This window comes from Acomys minous (assembly GCF_964271855.1).
Source record: "Acomys minous genome assembly, chromosome: 14".
Taxonomy (NCBI): Eukaryota; Metazoa; Chordata; class Mammalia; order Rodentia; family Muridae; genus Acomys; species Acomys minous.
The window spans coordinates 18,704,196-18,727,933 of record NC_140496.1 but is presented as its reverse complement, the minus strand read 5'-3'; the positions used below and the strand labels follow the sequence as shown (position 1 = coordinate 18,727,933).

General features: G+C 44.8%; 1 protein-coding gene across 5 annotated transcripts in view; it reads left to right on the top strand.

Annotated features, from left to right (window-relative positions):
* PMFBP1 (polyamine modulated factor 1 binding protein 1) overlaps positions 1–23,738 on the top strand; it is a 129,534-nt gene that overhangs the window by 83,789 nt on the left and 22,007 nt on the right. For 2 of the 5 annotated variants that reach the window (XM_084756933.1, XM_084756929.1), the window contains exons 1-5: positions 3,948–4,074; positions 4,855–4,927; positions 9,671–9,826; positions 19,825–20,073; positions 22,951–23,172. In XM_084756933.1, coding sequence (XP_084613059.1) covers positions 4,877–4,927; positions 9,671–9,826; positions 19,825–20,073; positions 22,951–23,172 — 678 coding nt within the window. In that variant the 5' untranslated portion in view covers positions 3,948–4,074; positions 4,855–4,876. Of the gene's footprint in view, positions 1–3,720; positions 3,857–3,947; positions 4,075–4,198; positions 4,397–4,854; positions 4,928–9,670; positions 9,827–19,824; positions 20,074–22,950; positions 23,173–23,738 lie in introns of those variants that run through there. The other 3 variants (XM_084756932.1, XM_084756930.1, XM_084756931.1) reach the window with 3 other exon arrangements.

Here is a 23,738-nt window from a genome sequence, read left to right as displayed (position 1 = left end):
TGGTGTGGACATTCCACATCATTAGGGGCGCAGTCTCTGTCTCTGTCAACATCTCCTCATGTTCCAAGTGGCTGCTGGAGAGCCAATCATTGTGGCAGCATCACAGGCGACCAGAAAGGGGAGAAGAGACAGAGGTGTGCACTTCCTCTCTTTAAGATGTCCTAGACGTCCTCCTAATGCTCAGCTTTCATTGGCCAAAAGTTAAATGCATAGCAACACCTACCCAAGAGACAGGCTGGGAGATGTAGTTTTGGAGTAAGTACATAGATAGTTAATAAAATTAAGGTTCTGTTACTAAGGGAGATAAGAGAGTGGATATTGGAACAGGTGGCTAACAGACTTTGTGAAATGTACTGAAGGAAATAGAAAGTTTTAACCTAGGACGGATGGTCCTGACAGATCCTAAAACCCTTGTTTTTTGCTTCAGACGCCTCCTTTCTTCCTTCAATCCCAATGTCTCCTTCTGCAGAGTCACTGGACTTTGGTATCAGGGTCCTCTTCCCTATGTTATACTGCAGGACCTCACACCCTAGCGAGACCAACTTCTGCATCAGCTGCTCCTGTGGCTCCGCCCTCTCCCCATCAGACACACCCTCAAAGAGCAAGTGTTGTCTCTTTTATCACTGGGTTTAAAACCAAAGAAATGAGGCTTCACATACCATGACTCCTTCCATACATTTTGGGCAGAAAAAGAAAATCCTTGCATGAGGGATATCTCAGTCCATGTACAGAGGTCACATATTTTTAAAATCAACAAGATTTTGAGTATCCTGTCATCCATTAATGTAATTAACGTGTCTGAGATTCATCAGATTTATTTCATTGTTAGAACATACAGTGCTGGGGAAAATTGTAAAACATAGTATGAGTGCTTAGAGCTGAGTGTAAGTAAATCGAATTCTGAGCAACCCCTGCAGCTTGTTTTCACTTTAAATTAAGTAGCACCTGTTTCTCTGAAAATCCAGAAAGACATTTTAACTGGGGAAAAATAAGTCCTCGATCTGTTCTGTTCAGGTCAGAAAGAGGAGCCAGGCCTGTGGGGTTGTGCACATGTGTACTGCTAGCACTCATAGGTAGCGGCTGGGCAACTGCACACTCACAGCCAGCCTGGAGGACGTAGGGAGTTCGAAGCTCGCCTGATACATACCTGTGTTTCCTCGAACTTTCTCATCTGCTCGCTTTTCCCTTCCACTTCCCAAAGCCGAGCTGAGCCCTCTCTGAGCCCTTCTCTGAGCTAAGAAAACCAGTGGATACGTGAGTCAAAACAAAGGCAAGATGATGGGAATGTAGTGAGAGATACAAGATGAGGCAAACGTGGACGGAAGCAGTGGACCCTGACGGGAGTTTAGCCCTTTGATCTAAGTGAGAGACTAGATCCTACATACCTTCAGGGGGAAACGCAGAGTTTGGGTAGAACAGAATGAGAAAGGCAGAGCTGGGAAAGCCCATTTTATATATATGACATATATATATATATGTCAAGTATATGTATGTCAAAATCGTACAAGATGATCCTCTAAGAGTGAGACAGTACCAGGTGACTCAAGGCCTGCAGGAAAGGAAAATACAGTACATATACCATACTGGCCAGGACAAAGACAGCACAGCACACTCTAGCAAGAGAAGTGACTGTGGCCATGAGCCGGAAGCCCCCCCCCACCCCCACCCATGATTCCGGAACCCAAGAATTTAAGCGCTCTGTAAAGAGACCTTAAAAGGTTTTTTTTTTAAAAAAATAACCTGATTTAATTTTTACCTGACAACAATGACACTTTCTTAGAAATAACTAAGTTTCTGTTATGTGGTGGAAATGGGCATAATAATGAGGCTGAGTAATGAAAATTAGTTTTTTCTCCCCTTGCACACCTGAGTTCATAGCTGACACCCAAGTGGGAGGTAGTCTTGTTTCTTGATATTAGTGCTCTGGGAAAGGGCTGAGGAGGAGCAAAGGCATCACTAGAATCTCTAAGTTTTTATTCGTTTTGCATGTTGTGGGTGTGCGTGTGCATATGTACACATGCGCATGCCAAGGCACGTGTGTGGAGAGAGGGCAGTCTGTGTGTTTGGTCAGGTCTCACCTTCCACTTGTTGAGACAAGGTTTCTCTTATGTCCGTCAGGCAGCATCGTGCCTCAGAAGCTTCCAGCTGATTCTCCTGCACCCCTCTCTCACCTGCTGGGGCTGCAGATGTGTGCTGCTGTACCCAGCTGTTTTCTTGAACTGGGTTCTAGGGACCAATCATCAGGCTTGCGTGGCAACTGCTTTTACATACTAGTCCATCTCCATGGACCTCTAAGTTTTTATTTAGACTGTTAATCTCCTCCCCCGCCCCACCAGCCCCCTGCCTGGGCACAGCTGTCACCAAGATAAATGCTATTTGAAAAACGGACTGCAAGACTTTGAAAATGCACAAACAGTTTCCTGGTGAATGTGGCAGATGAGGCAGGAAGAAGTAGTGAATTCAACAGAGATGCACAGCCAGCGCCTTGAGAGGAGATGACATTGAAGAAGTGTAAGGTCCAAAAGAGCAGTAACCAGGGATCTGATAGGCTACCCCATCCCCCCTCCCGGGATGAGTTTCCTTCTGCAACTTAGTGCTTGTCAGTCATCCTCAGAAAGAGCACTGTGGGGGTTCCAGATGATTGTTTGTTTAGCTGGGCGGTGGTGGTGCACGCCTTTAATCTTAGCACTAGGAAGACAGAGGCAGACATATGTATTTCTGTGAGTTCGAGGCCAGCCTGGTCTACAAAATGAGTCCAGGACAGCTATAAGGCTACACAGATAAACCCTGTCTCGGAAAAAAAAAATCCTGAAGATCGTTTGTTTATGGCCGGTTATGAACCCTCCCTCATGCTCTCTCTCTATCTACCTGGCAAACATTACTGTCAAGTGCCTCTAAAACGTATCACACAACTCTTCTTTCTTTTTCAGCCATAAGTACCTGCAAGTTGCCCACCACTGTTATTGCTAATAATGACCCAAAAGGATCCTGTGTCTTTCCTTGTGGGACAACATTCCATTAGGGTTTTCCTCTCAGTTTCACCTGCTATAGTCCAGTGTATTTCATGTGAATAATGAAACCCACACCTTCTAACTTTCCTTTGAAATACTCTGAAGCCATCACAATCTAGAAAATTGTTTTTGTGAGGCTTTATTCCCCCTGCCTTTTAGGTAAGATTTTGAGCTTCATATGCCAATGACCCAGTGGACATTCCTGAAGAGAAATGCCACTCTCGAGGGCATATTTTTAGTGTGTGATACACAAACTTTATAGTTCTTACCAAATAGTTCTCAAGGTAGAACAGCACAGTGAAACCAAGTGCTAGCACAGACCATGAAGGTCACTTACCACAGCCTCTTCATCCCCAGAGGCAGAGATGAGGACTCAAAAGAGATGAGGCCTTCCCACAGGACAGGATTCACATGGTTTTGAACTAGGTTTCAAAGCTTTGGTAGCCCATGGGCCTGTTCCTCATTCTTGGATTCCACACTACTTTTAATCCTTTTGATTTGCCTGGTGTGGAAATTATTTGTGATGTTCACTAATCTTCCTTTTGGAGAACAAATGATGTTGGGTGTGACTGTGTAGTTTGTTTGGACCAGTGAAATGCGAGCAGAAGTGAAGTGCTTCCCTTCCACTCTGTGGACCAGGATGTGCTTCACCATGTTCCCTGTCCATTGTCATGGCAACAGACCACACACTAGATAATAGAGATTCCACTAACTGAGGAGAATAAGGAGCTGGAGTAAGGACAATGAAGATGATTCACAAAGGACATGAGTGAAAAATAACCCTTCCTAGTTTTAAGCCGCTGAGATGTGCGGTTTGTTAGGGTGAAGCTGCCTATCCCTACCAGGTAAGACTGAGTGATGTCTCATTCCCATGATGCATTTCTGTGCCTGAAGATGTAAGAGAGCCCAGAATGCAGAAAATCAGAATACAACTCCATAAAACATTCCAAATTCCACACTTCATAACCATTCTTTCTTCTTGGCTTGTATTAGGGATGGGGGATGTAGCTTATTACAAAGAATGAGTATTTGGTGGCTTCTCAATTTTGGAACCATTCCGCAGGTAAGTGCCTGGTGGAAGTTCCCTCTAGCCCTATAGTTAAGAACACAATGAGTTAGATTATTTTGGTAAGTTCAGTGCATTATGACCTCGAATGCATCACCCTGTACTTACACACCATTACATGGACAGCCATCTTTGGTTTCATTGGAAGCTTCTTAATCTAGATAATTCTCAGCACTTTACAAGATTTCTAACTTTATAGTACCCACCATGGCAAGCTGATGCTTTTTTTAAAAATCGTATCATTGGGCATTTCACATTCATAGTGAAAAAATGAGTGGTCAGGCTTCATGGAGTAGTAAGACAGTGTGTGTGACCTTGGGTAAGTGGCCTAACTTCTCTGGGCCTCAGTTTCCTCCTCTAGGTGACAGAGATATTGGGAGTTCTTGCCCCCCAACCCACATTACTATGGGAATAGTCATATACATCCTCTCTGGTTCATTAAAAATCAAAGTCTCAACTCTATCTGACCCATGGAAGTCGGGAGAGAAAGCTTAACTCAGATCTTTTTCTTCCCTAGAAGAGTGAACTTAGGAGCTTTTTAATCTACCACATAGTGGTTCTCTGGGAAGGATGTAAAACTATGGTCCTGTCTCCCTTACAAAGGTTTTAGCACATGTGGAAACACAAACAGATGGGTAGGAAAGTAGGGTACGGTTAACAGTTCAGGAGATTTTTTTTCCAGCTCCCCTGCTGAGGGCATAGAGCCAGTTGGGGAAACCCTTAAAGGGCTAGACTCATTTATACGTTTTTCCATCTTAAACATTTGGACTTTTTCAGGTCTTTAACAAAGCTCCCCAAAATGATAAAGCTTAAAGGAGAATTGCGAACTGCCCAGGAACTGAAAAATGAGGTAAGGCTCCCAACATCCTACACATGTGAAGGTAAACCTTTGTTGAAAGGGATTTCCTTTAAGCCCCATATGCCTACAATCTCCAAGTATAAGCATCATAAAATACCATGGGCAGAGCAGACATGAGGGCACAGATTTAAGAGCCCAGATTCAAGCCTCGGCAGCTCTGGGTCCACATCCAACAGCAGAATGGCTGGGCCATGTTGCCCACTCTCTCTGAGCCTCCTTCACCTCACCTTAGACGTATAGGAGATGAGCACATATTTCAAATGCTCGCTAGGTAGATTATCAGGTGCTATGTGCAAAAAGATTTTCTATTGTTGCCAGCATATTTTTTTAAAAATCTGGTAGGATCTATAAATTGGAGTTTTCTGCTCTGTATAATAAAGAATTGACCAACTAATATATATATATATATATATATATATATATATATATATATATATATATATATATATTCCTTCATTGTTCCACAAAGGATAAGAAAAGGTCCATTGGGATAAGTGTAGAGATGCTCATATGGCATCTATGCCAAGAAGTAAGCCACTTCTAAAACATACATCTCCACTGCTTTCCTGCTAGGCTAGTGCTGTCGTGTGGGACTCACTGCTAGTTCTACTGGGAACAAGGCTCTGGTGTAACTTTTCTAGACTTTTTTTTTCCCACTTAACATATGTCTTTGGAACACCTTCAGTGTGCCAGGCATTGTTCTAGAAGCTGGAGGTTCAAAAGGTGAAATGGAGACCCCTGGAACCTGCCCTAACAGAATGCCCCCTCAGGACGTGATAGCCCAAAGTAAGAGGGAACCACTGAAGTGCTAACAAAAAGCAGCTGCACTCTACAGGTGGCCAATATCTGCCATATCCCACATGTGTCTTAAAGTACCTACTTGCCCAGTGTGCCAGTGTCACTGGATTTACAACAGTAATATATCGATTGTCTGTGCTGTGTGAGTAGAGCGGTTTCTAAAATCTGTGCTCACAGGGCAAAACTTTGAATGACTTTCCATTAATTCCCATCAAAAGTAATGCAAACACTGCAGTGTTTCTATGGAAGTCAACTTGGGACTTCAGTAGTCCCCAGTCAGCAGCGTGAGGGCTAGTGTTTGGAATTGCTGTCAGTAACTGTAAGCTCAAGCATCACAAGTAAAATGCAAAAATTCCTGCAGCAACATTAGTTTTTAAGGCTATTTAAGGCCGATTTTGTAAAAATCTTGTTACGTTTATCTATTTATAGGAGCAAGGTGGAGGCCAGAAAACAGCTTTCCACCATGTTAGGTCCCTGATCTCAAACTCAGCTCACAAGGCTCAGCGGCCAGTGTCGTGACCTCACCAATCCCCAGTTTTCTGCTTCTGAGAGTGTAACTCTAGCCATAATCTGGTATCTGCCCAGTGCCTGAGGCATTGGCGAAGGTTAAAAGTAACCGTCTATTATTTGTTGAAGATTTATCTTCATCCTCGGACAAATACTTTCCCAGAGACAGTTAATTGTGTTGCCATTTGACTCCAAAGTTACCTGAGAAACTACAACTCTGATTTTCCCAAGCCTTCTTGTCCAAGTCCCCAAAGCCTGACAGTGCCACCATTTTGAATATTAGATGTTCTCAATCCTTTAGCTGCTGCTGAGTCATGAGCTCTCCCTGGGAATAAACTGGAAACTTAAAACTCAGAACAAAGTGTCCTCCCACCTTGAAAGATATGTTTAAGAAGGCAGAAGACCCACTTCACCAATGCAGATCCACTCTCACTAAATAGCTTATTTCCCAATAATTACCATGATCATGGAAGAAACTGCAGTATTAACACTCACTATTTTGCCTATAGCTTGCCCAATATCATGTGCTTCTGAGAAGAGTGGCCAGATTCAAATCTTATATCAATAAAACTGGGTATCCAAGTCCACAGCTTATCAAAATGAAACAAACTCTAGCACTGGCTCGCTATGTCAGCCATCACTACCAACTCTCAGATCCAGGACAGTATCAGACTGTGTCCCAACGTCAACATTCCAACTCTTGGTTCATCTCCTACCCCTAGTACTGGTTACAGAGCTATGACTGATGAGATGTCAGATTAAATCTATACCTAATGCATATTGATACTCTGAAGGCATCTGCCTGGAATTCATTCTCCATAAAGTACATAGGATTATAAATAGGTCACAGCTAATGTCTTGAGCAAGGTATTAGAAAAAAATTAGATTTACTTGGGTCCCAGGAAAACTTCGCCTTTCCTGAGTTTCTCAGCACAGCCCCTTCTTAGAGCTAACTGCATTAAAAATAGATGCTGAGGAGAATCTCACGGTACTAAATGTGCCTTCACTCTTGCTTGGATACCTCTAAACTGCAATGATTTGCTGTTTAGGAGTGAATGGTTACATTTCTGCTTTAGAGGCAAATTTCATCTGACATGTAGCAAAACACATTTGTTATTTAACTGGCTTAGGGAACCTTCAAAGGAAGATGATTTCTCCAGACCTCTTGTTTTATGAATGGAGACATTTCCTTAGAGACTCCAAGCTGATCCTAAATATTCAAATTAAGTGACGTTGAAGGCCCAGCCCTGAAGTAGTAAAGACTGGGGTTCCATTAGGCTTTCTGCTCAAAGGGGAGCCCAACCTGAGGAGAGAGGATATTTCACTAGCTTGACAGGGTTGTGTTCAACAGTTAACTTGGGAAAACTCAAGTTCTGTCTTACTTGCTTTGTATTCATGAACCCCTGGTGGGCTTGGCCTCTTTCAGAGCATCCCCAGCGAATGTGGTCCTCACCTTAAGACAAGGTCAGTGTCTAGACAGGCATGCATAGCATCCTGTAGGGCAAGCGTGGGGTTGTCACCTTCCTCACAGATGATACAAATGATTCTGTAGCCAGAGACGAGGGGGTCCTGAGCATCCAACTCTCCTGTGAGGGCCCACACCATCCCTTATACCACAGCCATGAGAAAGACATAAAAAGTACTAGGGTGAAGCCACTGCTCCCTATTGGGATCATGGATTTTGTTTTCAAGTTAGAAAGCAGTGACTACATGTCAATTTTTAAAGCCACTCTACACATAGTGTCTTAAGAGAGTCCCTGGTAATTGTCTTAATGGTAATTACATGCTTGGGGCAGTTGACATCCTCTGTTATTTTTCTGAAAGTGAGGAGTGAGGGATGGGGAGCTAGAAGGGAGGAGGGAGAGTTTTGAGATAATGAAATCCTTTTAATGACAGAGCCATGCCGTTAACCTAATTAAACTGTAAAGTGGGAGAGAAAAAAAAAACTGCAGGTACTAAATGGAAGTGAAGAAGTGAATCAGCTGAGACAGCAGTGCTTCTGGGAACCTTCTGGATTCCGGGCACTCTGACATTGTGGTTCCGGGTCTCACACTGTCCTCTGGCCCACCTTGGCCATAGTCATAGTCAAAGGTCTCCTAAAGAGATGTCCACTACTGCCTGACTCACTACGTCCATCTCAGCTCTCCGGTTCCCATGGGAATATGTGTTGCGTAGTTGCTGCATTTCAGAAGCCAAGTCAGCGTGATCGGGCGATGGGACCCTCTCACTCCACAGTCAAGAAGAACATCGGCTCCTGGCTCTCCTAACCGAGGCTTTGGGGAGGTAGCTAACATCCCTCCCCATTACTGTGTGTCCTTCCCTGAATTTCTCTTAAAATGGGTTGTTCTAAGGCCGCTGAGGTCACTTCACCTATAACAACCGAAGGCTGGAAGTGCTTAGCAGCCCACATCCCGTGGTGCAGTCTTTGGCCATTACATCCCTGGTGTGGAGCTGGACAGCTCGGCTTTCATTCCCACTAAGCAAGATCTACCCTGAGATGTAATTACAGCCTGCGGTCTCCTACAGGATCACCCAGAGAGCTTTGCATGAACGGAACCTCGCCCCCTTGCTGCTTTACATGGGAGAGTTTTTCTCTCTTCCTTCTTCCCTCGTGAATGTGACAAAGAGCAGCATGGTGATAAGGATGAAGTCATGCAGAGGTTCATGGGATGCTGCCTGCTAAATTCCGCTCACATTATCACCACCCACACTGGAAAGTGGTACCATGAAGTGATGGAGAGCCCACCCATCCGCCATCGTTTTGTGCCCAACCCCCTCCCCACCCAAGTCTCTGTCTCTACATAGTTTGTTTTTATCTCAGTCACTACTTTCCATTCCAATCTAGCAACAATTAGCTAACCCTTCTACCTCCTAATCAAAGACAGGGGATCCTACTGATCAGGCCAGGGCTTTCTCTTTTGCTCCCATTTGGTGAAACCCTATAAAGAAAATCACTAGGTTTATAGGCAAGAGGGAATTGGTTAATGGATAGAGAGAAAGTTAAGAGACTTCAGAATCCCTCGTCAACTCTGTCACTAATTCACCGTAGTCTTGACAAGTTCATTTGACATCTCGATATGTTTATTTCATCAGTGGCAGAACCATTAATATTTATAGACAGTTCTCTGGGTGCCTGGAATCATTCTAGGCACTGACTTCCTCTTGAAAAACGGGGGGATTGTCTGATGCACCAGCAGCAGCGTGGCGAAGATTAATTAATATAAATAAGTAATTGTCTGAATAATGCAGGGCACTCAAACACCTCACAAATGGATCCTGTGTAAACGTTACCCAAGATGAGTAATAACAGCAGAGGCTCAATGAACAAATTTCCCGCAGATTCAGCTCCCTGTCAACCCGTTAAGTGAAGGAAAGCGAGTGTTTCCTCCATCATTCCTAATTGATGCTTTTGTTTTTCTGGCTGCCTAGGCCGGGGAGAGAGACAGAGAATTGAACAACTTGAACAGCAAGCTCTTGAACCTGCAACTGGACATCAAGAATCTCCACGATGTCTGCAAGAGACAGGGGAAGACCTTGAAAGAGAACCAGCTGTGTGTGGAGGAAGCTATCATGAGTAACAACCACGTAAGGCACCGGGCAGCACTGCCTGCCTCTGCTCCCTTGACCGCTGTGGTCACTCGGTGACGGAGCTGCATTTACCTCTCATACTCTGACACAGAACCAATTACTCCTATCTTTGGGATTTTTTTCAGTCTTGCTCTTTCCAACATTATTGAGATATTGAGAATTATATTTTTATCTGGAGTTAGCTGGTCCTGGAAATACTAGATCACAGTGATATAAGGATAGGCCTTAGACAAACTCCCAAGTTAGCCATGGCAGTGAGAGCCACTGCGCCTGCTCGGAGGCATCTCTGTGCAAGAGTATGACAGACACCCTTAAAGCCACCCCTTTCCCTTCCAGCCAGGGAGCTGTTCTTCTGAAGGCTGGAATCCAGTCATTCGATAGGCTAAAGTGCCAGAGAGCCCTCAACCAATAACAGATAGGGAGAAGATGGGTCAAATAGCCACACCCCTTCCCCCTTAGTCCAGATTATTTGCTCAAGGCTGGCTCTTTGCTCTCTCTCAGAATTCCTCAATGGGCCTAAGCCCAGTGGACCAGTCATAACCAGCTTCATCTGCTTTTCACTCTTCCCTCTCAAAGTCCCCAACTTGTCTAAGTTTCCCATTACCACCTCCCTGTACACTACATGGCACTCAGTGCCTTGTTACGGGACCTGATTTCACAGCCCAGGCAAGTCGTTCAGCAGTCCTACTCGGCTGTGGGAAGGGCAGACTGACCTCACAGCATGGCTGTCCCTCTCAAAACTGACTTCGAATTGACACTAACCTATCTATGGGTCTTGGCAGTTCACCAACTGAGCAATTTCCCTTCAACCTTAGGTTCTCTTTCTCTTAGGAACTCTAAACCTGATGTGTGTAAACCAGTCCTTTAAGTTTATTGACGCAAATTGGGGAAGCAGATGGAATGGGTGTTTGTTGAGAATCCCTCACTGCGGTCATGTTTTCTGTTTATAAACTGAGTGCCGTGTAAACATAAAGTTGTTAGTGGTTGTACAGGTCCTTGCTGAATTCCTGGGTTAGACCCTCAGCTGCTGTGTAGGTGCCACATGTTCCTGGTGCCCAAGGACCTGGTCTGTCCTCACTGTCCGTTAGCATGTTCCCAGGACTCACCATTTGACAATATAAACCACATTTTGTTTTCTGCAGCTGCCTACAGGTGCTACCAAGGGAGCAGTTCCTCTATGTCTTACTGACCTTGCCACCCTTTCCTCAGGAAGAAACAAAGAGGAAAAAAACCCACTGGTTTTCCTAAATCAATCTCAAGAAGATGATCATAATTTCTTTCTTTCTAAATATTAACATTTTAGGATATTTCCACTATGGCTATCATGAGTTTACTTAACGCCCCAGTCAGAGAAAGCCATGCGGTTTATAAATGTATCTGGCGACTTAGAAGGAGAAAGGCATTAAATTGCATTTTATTATTCTAATTGCCCAGAAGAAGGTCTAACAGCTTGAGACAAGCTTTAAAACAAGCTCTTTTTTTTTTCCTAGCACTTAGTGCAAAATTTAAATTGCAGACTATGCATACAAATACACAATTACACTCAGACCTACACTCATCTCCTCAAAACCCCTTTAAGACCCTGCCTTCCACAGGAAATGTACTGTGTTGACAAAGGAGAAACACCAGGCTTTCTGGAATTTTCGCTAATACCGAGGAGGAGCTGGGGAAAGAGGCAGGAGGTCATGATTGAGGACCCACATTTAAGAGAGAAAAGCAAAATATTATATCAGATGTTGTGCATAACGAAAGAAACAGAAGAAGAGAGGTGGGTGGTGGAAGAGAAAGTGCACAGCCATGCAAATCAAAAACTATAGACTCCAAAACCCAGGGACAAGCAGAGACCGGGGCAAAGACAATGAGGTTCCGGGGCTGGGGAGATGACTCCGCCATTAAGAGCAGACCGCCCTTGCAGAAGGCCCAAGACCTGAGTTGATTCCCAGTGCTGGGCAGCACACAACCTCTCAGAACTCCAGCTCCAGGGTGCCTGACGCCCTCTTCTGAGCTCCACATATATTGCATTCATCTGCACAAACCCACACTCAGACACCTACACCCACACATTTACAAAAGTACAATTTAAAATAGCGTATTTGTAAGATAAGGGATTACTTAAGTAGGGTACCCAGGGTGCAGAACTGATGGGTGCTTGCCTGACCACCTCCTTCAATTTGTACCTTTAACCCCCTCACTTTAGCCAATGAGTGACAAAGTGAAAGGAGACACTTTGACAAAGAACAACAGACATATTAAAATAACACTATGGGTGTTGTGGTACACAGCTGAAGTCCCAGAGCCAGGAAACTTGAGGCAGGGGTATTACCAGCCTCAGACCATCCTGGCCTATGTAGCAAGTTCTAGGCTACCCTGAGTTACACAGCAAGACACATCTCTAAAAACAAGCAAGAAGCTGGAAATATGGCTCAGTAGGCTAAGTGCATGTTACACAAGCCTGAGGGCCTGAGTCTGAATCCTCAGAATTCCTATTTAAAAAAAAAAAAGAGTGGCATATAAAAAGCTGTAGCCTATAACCTCAGCACTAGGGCCGCCTGAGCCTGGCTAGCCAGCCAGTCAAGCTGAATAGGAAAGATACATGTTAGTGAAAGCCCAGTCCTCCAAAAATAAGGCAGACAGCAATTGAGGAAGATGCCTGACATCAATGCCTAACCACCACACAAATGCACACAGGCATGCACACTTGGAAATGCGCACACACACACACACACACACACACACACACACACACACACACACACACACACCTGAAACCAAATAAACAATATTAAAACAGGAAAAAGAAAAGCCTTAATAGCCATTTACCAGGTTTTATTCATTGGGGGTACATGGCGAGCATACCCATGTACTGAAACTCTTATTGTTGCACTAATTTTGGAGATGTATGGAGGGCACTATATTTAGTATAAAATATATAAAACAAATGTTGTCCTTTCAAGCAAAGATAATAAGTTGACTATCTACAGATCAGTAAAACCATGGTAAGCATTATCATAAGGCATCATTTTAAACCGTCGGTAATGAAAGCAATTTTAATGAATTTGCTAAATGCAATGTGAGGTCCTGACTTGGATCCTGGAACAGAAAATAAAAACAAATGAGAATATATGTAAAACTCAGAAAACAGTATCTAGTGTCATTCCTGATAACCCACCAGCATTAATTTCTTGGTTTGGTTGTCCTGTTTTTGAATTTGCCTGTGGACAGAAAAATCATTTCAGGTAGATTTTTTTAATGGGCCCCATGTAGGCAGAGGTCTGGCGAGAAGACTGTCTAAACCACAAACATTCATTTTAATAAAATGCCTGTCACTGAGCATGCCGCTCTTCTGTATTCAACACGAAAAGTGCACGTAGTTTATAGATGACATAGGAAGTAACAGACGAGCCTCTCTAGTGATGGAGGTTAGCCTGGCGCTCCACGGAACTATCTCGCTCAACACCTCAAAGTCAGGGGGAAAAGTTCACAGCAATGACTCGGGAGAAGACGGAGAAGCTCCATGTTCTTAAATGGATAAAAGAAACCATCAGGGACACAGCTCTCGGAACAATGCCAACCTTTGACAGCAGAACGTACAAGCCTGAAGAGGGAATAAATGGTTAAAAGGTATTCTGAAAAGCCAGCTCTAGGCAAATCAGCAGGGCCTGACGCCATTCTTCCAAGAGTGCTTAAGGAATTGGCAGGTGTTATTACATAGCTGCTAGTGATTATTTTTGAGAGCTCAAGAGGATAAAGAAAGTCCCTGTAGACTGAAAAAAAGGTAAATGAAGTGCTCATCTTTTTTTAAAAGGGAAAAAGGACAATCCTGGTAATTATAGACTTGTCAGCTTCACTTCAGTATCAGGGAAAATATAGAACTTAACATCAATCAATTAGCATCAACTTCAAAAGCACAAAGTATTGGGTGGAAACCAATGTGACTTTTCAAAAAAACCGAATCACGCCAGGCCAATTAATTTCCTTCTGTGATCAAGTGGCCTCATAGGCAAGGAGGGAGCAATAGCTATAATCTCTTTGACCACAGTGGGGCTGAAAGGTTGACTAAATATGGGAACAGGTTCCTACGGCAGCCAGAGATCTCAGGTGGCTGATAGCAGGGCAGAAACCTAGCTGAGAAATCTGGTAGGCCAGATGGCCTCCAGGATCACATCCCACACTGAGCAGTCACCTACAGTGCTGGTATTACTTCTCTAAGAGCACTTCTAATCTGCTTGGGTTTTTTTCTTCCAGATTCCAAATTAAAAGCCAAGGAAGAATATTTGTATATCTTCACCAGGGGGGAAAAAACCACTTTAATAGAAGGAAGACTGGGCCTAGAAGATGGTCAATGAGTCAAATGCAAGCAGGAAGGCCTGAATTCACATCCCAGCACCCAGGTTAAAGCTGGGTGCAGTGGCACACATCTGTGAGCCTAGCACTAGGGGTCAGGCACAGGAGGAGGGGTGTTTGGGGAGATGGCAAATTCCTGAAGCTCAGAGCTAGTTTAGTGGAAACAGTAAGCTCCAGATCCAGTAAGAGACCTTGTTTCCAAAAACTGAGAAAGACAACTGATGTCAACCTCTGGACCCACATGTATGTACACCTCCGTGTGCACACATAAATGTATGTGCACTCACATGTAATAGAAAGAATAGGGCCGGGCAGTGGTGGCACACACCTTTAATCCCAGCACTTGGGAGGCAGAGGCAGGAGGATCATTGTAAATTCAAGGCCAGCCTGGTCTACAAAGTGAGTCCAGGGCAGCCAAGGCTACACAGAGAAACCCTGTCTCAAAAAACAAAAAAAAACAAAAAAAAAAGGAAGAAAGAAAAAAGAAAAAGAAAGAGTAGTAGTGAGTTTCTGAATCTGTCCTTTGGTACATATATAAGTAAGATATAAATTTAACCTGTCATGCATGATTTTACATTTATCAAGAGTTAAGAAAAGGGCTGGAGAGATGGCTCAGCGGTTCAGAGCACTGGCTGCTCTTCTAGAGGTCCTGAGTTCAAGTCCCAGCAACCACATGGTGGCTCACAACTATCTACTAGAATCTGATGCCCTCTTCTAGTGTGCATGAAGACAGAAAACTCACATACATAAAATAAGTAAATCTCTTTTTAAAAGTTAGAAAAATAAACTTCTAACTATATAAGGAGAAATAAGTAGAAATTTAATAGGTCTGAACTATTTAGACATTTCTCACAGTCTTTACATTTTGGTTTCTCTGAACCCATAGGTATCTAAACTATGCAAATGTATAAAAGCCCCATCTTATAAAGTCCCAATTTCTCTGAGGATTTAAGTAGTTCTTGGACCTTCCTAATCAGCTACATCAGTCAAGATGCTATCTTTGTTACATACAGGGAGAGTTAAAAACACCCCCATTATATGGCTGTCCCGTTGTGTTACCTCAAACTAAAGTAAAATCCAGAACTATTCCACATGACCTGTGAGGAAGAGACACGATTTGCAGTTCATTCATATTGCTACCAGGGTGTGGGGCTTCATACCCAGCATGCAGGAAAAGGCATTCTATACCCACAGGAGGCTTCAAAGCCAACGAGCGATTCTGAATTTTCCTGGCATCCCCAGGTACAGGGAGGAAAAGCCTGAAAGACAATTTTGCTTCTTTCAGAGAGTGTTTTTCTCATTCGTTTGGACAATGGAAAGTGAGGACATAAGAAAAGCGAAGTGCGGAGAAGGAGTATACGTGAGGAGGCGGTAGCTGGCTTTCCGCTGGGGCCTCCGTGTCCAGTGGCGGAGAGACAGACGCAAATCCTGACACACAGCGGATCCAAAATCTTAAACCCTCTGCAATCAGTCTGCCTTCAAAAAAGTTGAGAGAGAGAGAGAGAGAGAGAGAGAGAGAGAGAGAGAGAGAGAGGAGAGGAGAGAGAGAGGAGAGAGAAGTGATTTGAGCAAAAGTAATAGGAGCCTTGGGGGCATCTTCTTCACGGAAGCAAGTCCCTCAAATCAACCCTAACCCAAAATGTTTACACCTCCCTTTAGCTCAGTCCACACTAAGTATTTAGCTACAATAGCTCTGTTCCCTGTATAGCTCCTGCTAGTCCCCTCATCTGTATAGACAAGTGGATTGGAGCTCTTGGAGACTTCTCTGTATACACATTTGTGTGCCTGTGTGTGTGCGTGGGAGGGGGGGGAGGAGAGAGCGTCCCATAAGGGCTTTTATTCTGAAATGATAAACTACTCCACCCTGCCTGCCTCATCCTCCTGTCTGCTTTGTTTTGCTCTGTGGTGCCTTTGTGCACAAAGCTCTACTCTTATCTACTTTGTCTCTGTGTCTGTCTTTCTCTCATCTCTCCCAATCTCTCTGTTTCTCATGTGTGTGTATGTATATGTATGTGTTATCCATGTGTGTGTGCATGCAGAATACACATGTGCATATATCTACATACATGTAGAGACCACATGAGATATCTTCCACTATTCCTTTATCCCTTGAGTCAGGGTCTTCACTGAATCCAGAGGCCACTGACTGGCTAGACCGGCTGGCCAGTGAGTTTGAGCACCTGCCTGTCCCCCTGTCTCAACTCTCTCCCACATAGCCAGTGCTCTCACTATGGACCCTGATGACAACGCTTGACTTTTATGTGGCTTCCGGGGGCTTGGCCAGAGCACTTCACTAACTGAGCCCTCTCCACAGCCCACTCATAATTCTATAACTATAATGCAATGCTCAAACTGCATATTTAACAATGGCAGGGATTTTATCATTTAGAAATTATTAAACTTTAATAAAATGATAGAAATATTCATTCTTTAATGTCTTGAGTAAGTCCAAGAGACTGAAAAAAAATTACAGTTATTGTCATGGCTCTTGGTTCTGGGAGGAACCTGAAGGTAAAACTCTGTTGGTGAGCATGGGAGAAGTAAGTGAGGGCCACCAGCTCTTTTCCCTACTCTGAATCAGTCTTTCTCCCTACAAAGTCCAAAGCAGGCCTGGAAATCATTGTGGAGATGAAGCTGCAGCTTAGAATGACACCACAGATCTGCCCCCCAGTGCTGTGTGACTTTAGCCTTGGACCAGGCTCATGCTCAGAGCACATGCACAGTGGTTTCTGTTAAGGTCCTGTACACCAGTCTGACTGCCTCCCTTTACAAGGCACAAGCTACACATAAAGAAATGTATCTGAACAGAGGAAGACAGGCCAGCATCGCCCTAGGCTGCATGCGGTATTCTGCTTACTACTGCCTTGCCCATCCGCCCTTGCCAGTGTACTCGATTAGCAAGTGGTTCTTAAGATCCTAGTGCTGAAAGTACCACATACTTTCGAACACAGGAATTGGAGGAACTGAGATGGAGCTGATCTGGAAGCCTTCTGAGAACTGACTGGCAGAGCAACCCCGGAAGGTCATATGTGAGCTGCAGAGGGAGAAGAAGTGATCAGTAATGCTACAAAGCTCCCAAAAGCCTACAAACCACGACAACTGCCAGCCCAGCAAGGTCTCTTCAATGGTGCAGTGGTGGCACTGTTATCTTGTAGGTAGCCAACAGCTGTCTAGTTGAACCTAAGCTCACTCAGTGGGAGGAAATCTCATGCCTGGTACTGCCAACCTTGCCAACTACCTGTGGCTAGATGTCATAGACCCTAGAGAAGAGCCTGCTACTGCCATTTTCTACGCCAATATCATGTCTAGCTGTCTTCTAAATACTTATCCCTCTGCCCACAGACCAGGGTGGAGCTCACCCCTCACCAGAGAGGCTTCTTTTTGCAGCAGATACTAACTATTACAGAGATCCACAACTTGGCAAAGTACAGAAAACAAAAGGCCCTAGTCCTGGACCAGGGCTGAATTTGAACAAAAAAAGGACCTCCCCTGATTTCTATGACACAGACTGCAGGGCGCCCAACTCCAAGTGTTAGGTATCTATAGTGCAATCCCTACTCCTACACAGAAGAGTGGGTGGAAAGACAAGAAGAGACAGACGGCCAGACAAGACCAGGAAGCTGCACCTGTGAGTCCGCAACAGTATGACTGCTTGAGTAAGACCTGTAGAGTGACAGCACCAGTCTCCAGGGCAACACGGATGAGGGAAATTTCACAAGCCCCTCCCCTAAAGGATTGCTACAGACAATCAAGGGCTGCTAAGGAGGAAGAGGAGGAGGAGGAGCAAGAGGAGGAGGTAGAGGAGGAAGAGTGTCAATTATCTCTGTAGTCAAGACCCCTGACAGGTTGTACAGTCCCACATACTCAGCCCTAAACACTTACAAGCAATACTAAATGGACTCAGTAGGTCAATTGGATAGGTAGATAGATAGATAGATAGATAGAGAGAGAGAGAGATAGATAGACAGATAGACAGATAGATAGACAGACAGATAATAGATGGTAGAGTTAATAATATCTAAAGAATAACACCTCATGACCAATGAGATGTAATACGAATAAATTAATAAAATATAAATAAGACCACCACACAGGATGGTGGATGTGATCACAAAAAAAAAAAAAAAGAATAAGACATCATGAATTTGAGAGGGAATAAGGACACATGGGAAGAGTTATAAGGGAAGATAATGGGATGGAAATGATGAAAATCCAGTATTCATACATGAAAAAGTAAAAATAAAAAAGAAAATGTTACGAAATATGTTTGAATGCTGTTTTGTTAAATGAATTCTTTTAGAGTGACCAAGGCCATCAGGTCAAGTTCTAGAGTCAACAAAATTTCTTAGGCCAGCCTTTCATTCCTTTTATCCAAATACATAGCTAAGAATAAATCTCTAATTTATACCCTGAGGAAACAGACAAGTCATTACTCTGTGGGAGTTTATAATGCAAGCAGAATGTAATATACACAGAAATAATTGCAGGCAAAATAAGAAACACCACATCCAGGATTTGCCAGGTAGGTCTGCAGTCCTGAAGCAAGGGCAGGTTAGCAAACCCTGCAAGGAGAGAGGGCTATGAACAGAATGTTGAAGAATGAGTGGAAAGATGGAAGCTAAGGCCCGCCCCCGGGCTGCCTGTTTACCCACCTCTCCTTCCCAAGTCATTGTCACAGTGGATGAGGATAAAAAAAAAATAGATAGAGGCACCAATGCAAAACTTGAATTTTCCTGGGAAAAAAGTAAATCAGGAAGTGTCCTGCTTACAGAGAGCTTGGAACAGAAGACGTGCTTAGTGAAGGATCCAGAAGTCATTCAGGAAAACTGTGTAGTGGGAGGAGAGGTGCACGTGCGTGCATATGCATATGTGTGCATGCTCATACACACATGCACACACACGCACACACACACATACACACACACACACCGTCTACCTACCACATCACAGCTTCCTTCAGAAGAGACAGTAGGTGCTCCGATGTGAGCACTGTCTCTGCCTTTCGCCCTCCAGCACTCCAGAAACCCCAGAACCCAGCATTTCCAGTGCTCCATTACTTGAGTATTTATAATAACTAAATTCAGCTCAAGAACCATTGACAAAAACTGTACTTCCTCCCAGGTCAAGCTTGCCATCTTTCTATGTGTTGGGAACATATATGCACAGCATTGACTACATCTCTCTGCCCTTTCTATGTATGGTTGTTTTTCTTCTGGATTGGGGGTGCAGGGCGGTGAGATGGCTCCATGAGTAAAGAGGCTTGCCACCACTCTTGATAACCTGGGTCACCAAGACTCACATGGTAGATGGAGGAAAATCAACTCTCCAAAGTTGCCCTCTGACCTCCACATACAGACCATGGTAGACACATACCCACCCACCCGCACAAATACATAACTGAAAATTTCCAATTTTTAAAAGAACCATCTTTTCTTCTTTAGATTCCTTCTTGGAGAGGAGGAATAGGAAGTGACACAGTGCTTCAGGAATGCAGTGAAATGCCTAGAAATTTCTCTCTGGGGGTGAAAACATCAAAGGGTGGAAGGCTGGGTGGAAATGATTGAACTAATGCAAAAACAAACAAAACACAAAGAAGGACTGCATCCCTGTGGCCTGCTAACCCTGTTCTGTACATCCTGCCTGTGCTACAGAACAAGAAGCAGGCCCAGAAGTTACCGTTCAAGGAGACCCAGATAGACTTCAGGACCACTAAGCAGTGTCACCTGATGCAACTCCAGCAACTGAAGAAGAAGCTGATGGCCCTTCAGCAAGAGCTGGAGTTCCGCACCCAGGAGCTGCAGACTTCCTACTGCTCTCTCGTGCAGTACCAGTCCATCCTGGAGAAGCAGACTTCCGACCTCGTCCTTCTTCACCATCACTGCAAACTTAAGGAAGATGAGGTACTGTGAGATTTAACCTTTGACATGTCCCAGGGGCCCTTTGTACCTCCAGCACTCCAGCTGGCTAGCAGCAGGCAAGCATTCCAAAGACAGGACCTTGCACCACCTTGAACAGGCTCAAGCGCCCTCCCCTCTTCAGTTCATGATGCCCGCCTGAAGGTTAGCAAAAGGAAACTAAATGGACCAGCATGACTAGGTTGAGAGAACCAGTGTTAGTGTGTGCAGGGTGTGGGGTTCGTGTGCACACGTGTGGTATGAGAGGACATATTGTTATGGCTGTTAAAATGCAAAAGGCTCCAGGTCTCTCAGAGGGGGGGAAAAAGTAAAAGGGCCATTAAATCATCTATTTTTAGGAAGTCCGGCTTCCCTGGCACCTGCACAGTTGGTAAGATGCCCAGCCGCTGGTCTGAGTGGTCACCAAGTGCCATATTGTTTCTTCAAGCTGGAGTGTTAGAGCTGAGAGATTTAGTTTTAAATGAATTTGGACGTTCGCTTATATTGCTGCTCCAGGGCAGTGTTTTTTTAAAGCAAAGAATGGCATGCCTATGAAATCCCAAGTAAATTCCAAAGACCCACAGAACTAAGACGAGCTGACAGAAAGGACACAGACAGCCTTAGCACCATGGTTCTGTGTAATAGGGCAGGCGGACTCATGGGTGTCCTTGGCCTGCATAGTTTCTCCTTTCAGGCTTAACAAAAACTCCGAGGAGTATTTTAGATGGTGTTTTTACTTAAAGACTAACTCCAGGGACTTTAAAGAGGACCTTGGAGAGAGCATAGAAAACTCTTGAAAGGGCATAGTGTGGCCTAGAAAGAGTGTGCTGAGAACGATTGGGAGAGGAGGGAAGAAAGGTCATCCCACAAAATGTCACTTGGGGAAAGTCTGTGAGCTTCAGCTGTGGTTTAACAAAGCTCTCCAGTGTTCAAACAGGCTACTCACTTCACCCTAAACCAGAGTCCAGCTTGGATAAAGGCACCCTGGAGGTAGCTGGGAGGCTACTTAGCAACAAGGAGCAGAAAGAGCTATTAACGATGGTCAGGCACGGGTGAGCTGTTGCTGTTATGACAACTAGGTGTGTCACCAGGAACCTAACGTCTGTCTTTTAGCTCTGTCACCACATCCACTCAGGACATCCATTCCCTGGGTCACGGGAGGTGGCTGTCAGAACTCCAGCAGTCACATCCTTAAACCAAACAACCCACATGAAAGCGAAGATGGGAAGCAAGTGCCTGCTTTCTTTTTAAGGACACTTGTCAAAAGTTTCACACACAAATGCACATGCGTGCACGTGTGCACGCGCGCGCACACACACACACACACACACACACACACACACACACACACACATACCAACCACATGCTTAGAGCTAGTTCCTAGGAAGACAAGAAATGTCATGTTTAGGGAGACATATTGATGCCCACCGTCAAAATCAAATAAATGTCTGGCAGCTAAGAAAGAGAGGATAGGTACGGGAGCTGGCAAGCAGCAGTCACCAAGCCTCAAACGGGGAAAGCATTGCAAATTTTATTCTGAACATTCTGAACACCTGTCTTGATGCCATCAACACAGAAGCACCGTAGCCCTATCCAAGGCTGGGTTCTGACAACAGTAGACCCTGAGGTGAGCACATGAGCGCAGTCATGTACTGAATCCAGGAAGTGGTTCCAGGAAGCATGCAGAGGTTGTGGTCAAAGAGGGGAAAGTCCCTAAGGGGATGGATTACTTGCTCTGGGCAGTGGGGAGTTCAAGCCCTAGGGGACTCTGGAAGATACTATGGAACATTCCTCAGAGTGTAGCTTCCAACCCACCCCAACTACTGGTGAGTCCTGGGGTGCTCACCCACTTGCATGTCTCAGCGTCCTTATTTTTCCCCTCTGGTTGAAAGGGCAAGCAGCTGAAAGTTCTTAGAGTTGCAACAGGCTGTGTGCAAATAGTGTAAGTAGGTACCCATAGAGCTGACTGTAAACACATACTGCATATAGATGCATGTGTATGCGCCTGCACGCGTACGCACGTGTTTAAAAGCAGTGAGTGCTGCAGGGATGTAAGGAGGATGAACTCCTTCTGCGGCAATACACAGATATCAAATACCCCTCTCTCCCTAAGATAGGAGGCACCTTAAGCTAAATGATCCTTTCCCAAAAGGAATCTCAGATGGGAGGCAGTTAGTTTAACCAGATTAATTAAAATGGGCCAGTTCCTGTCAGATTTGGACAGTTTGAAACAACACAAAGCCTTCCATGGTGACTCTTGACTCCTTGAACACTGTAACTCGACATGCAGGTTAGCACACTCAGCTATGTACAGTTGGTTGCTAATTTAAAAATCTAGTCTCCACAACATTACGAGAAAGGTGAGGCTCTGTCTCCTATATGTATAGCTCATCCTTACCCAGTGAGAGGCTAGTGAGCATCCTAGAGGCACCTGTCAGAGGATCATACAAATCTCAGAGGAACTAAGGACCACAGCCCCTATCTCTTGTGAATTTGCTGGCATAACTCTGCATGCATGTGGGACTCGGCTTTCCAAATGAGATCTCTAAGAGAATGCGAGGAAAGAAAGGATGTGGCCATTCCAAGTCCTTTCAGTAAGGCTCAAGCTCATTCCTAATAAATCATCAGGCGTCTATTCTGTGCCTAACAAATGTCGGCAAGAGTGGGAGCAGATACAGAAGGCGCTGAAGACAGCCCGTGTGGTACTCCAGCTGCTCACAACCTGCTACTGGACCCCTTATAGACCCCGTGTGCCGTGCTCACACTGTTCATTTAGGCTTCTAGTTTAGACGTGCTCACTATGGACCTCTCACAGTCACATCCTTCCCTTCCTTGTTGGGTGCATGCGTGGCTTCAGTGTGGTCCCCCTCCTACACTAACAGGTCATTCTCTTCGAGGAGGAAATGGGGAGTCATACTAAGAACACTGGGGACAAGCTCCACCTGGCTCAGGAGCAGCTTGCCTTGGCGGGGGACAAGATCATCTCCCTAGAAAGGAGCTTAAGCCTCTACAGGGACAAGTACCAGACTTCCCTTAGCAACATCGAGCTGCTGGAGTGCCAAGTGAAGATGCTGGAGGGGGAGCTCAGCGGAATCATCAATCAGGTAGGACCTCAGTCACATCCCTCAGCCGGGAGCTAAGGAACCTGCAGGAGACAAAGGAGCAAAGCTGGGCTAGACAAAGAGGAAAGACAAGCTGCCAGGCCATCTCCCAGATGTTGAGTGTGGTGGTGCAGGCCTGTGATCCCTGGAATCAGACAAGCCACTCTAGCCTAACTGGTGAGTCCCAGGACACTGAGAGACCCTGTCTCAAAGGAGGGGGAACGTGCCCCTAAAGGTACCTGCTGAAGTGTTCCCCTGGCCTCCACACACACTTGCATGCATAGTCACACACACCTGCATGCATAGTCACACACACACACACACACACACACACACACACACACAGTCTTGATGAGAGTGTCCAGTGCTAGTGCTATAGCTGGCTCAAAGGACAGGTATATCATATCTATTTCATTTTGGGCCATAAACTACAGTCCCAGTTCTAGGATTTTAATCTACACACTTGCCAAAAGGTGCTCAAAGATTGATGAAGTTTTCAATTCAGCCTCATTTTAGAAAAGAACTACAAATACTCTATTATGCCTCTCAACCAAAAAAAAGAAAAAAAA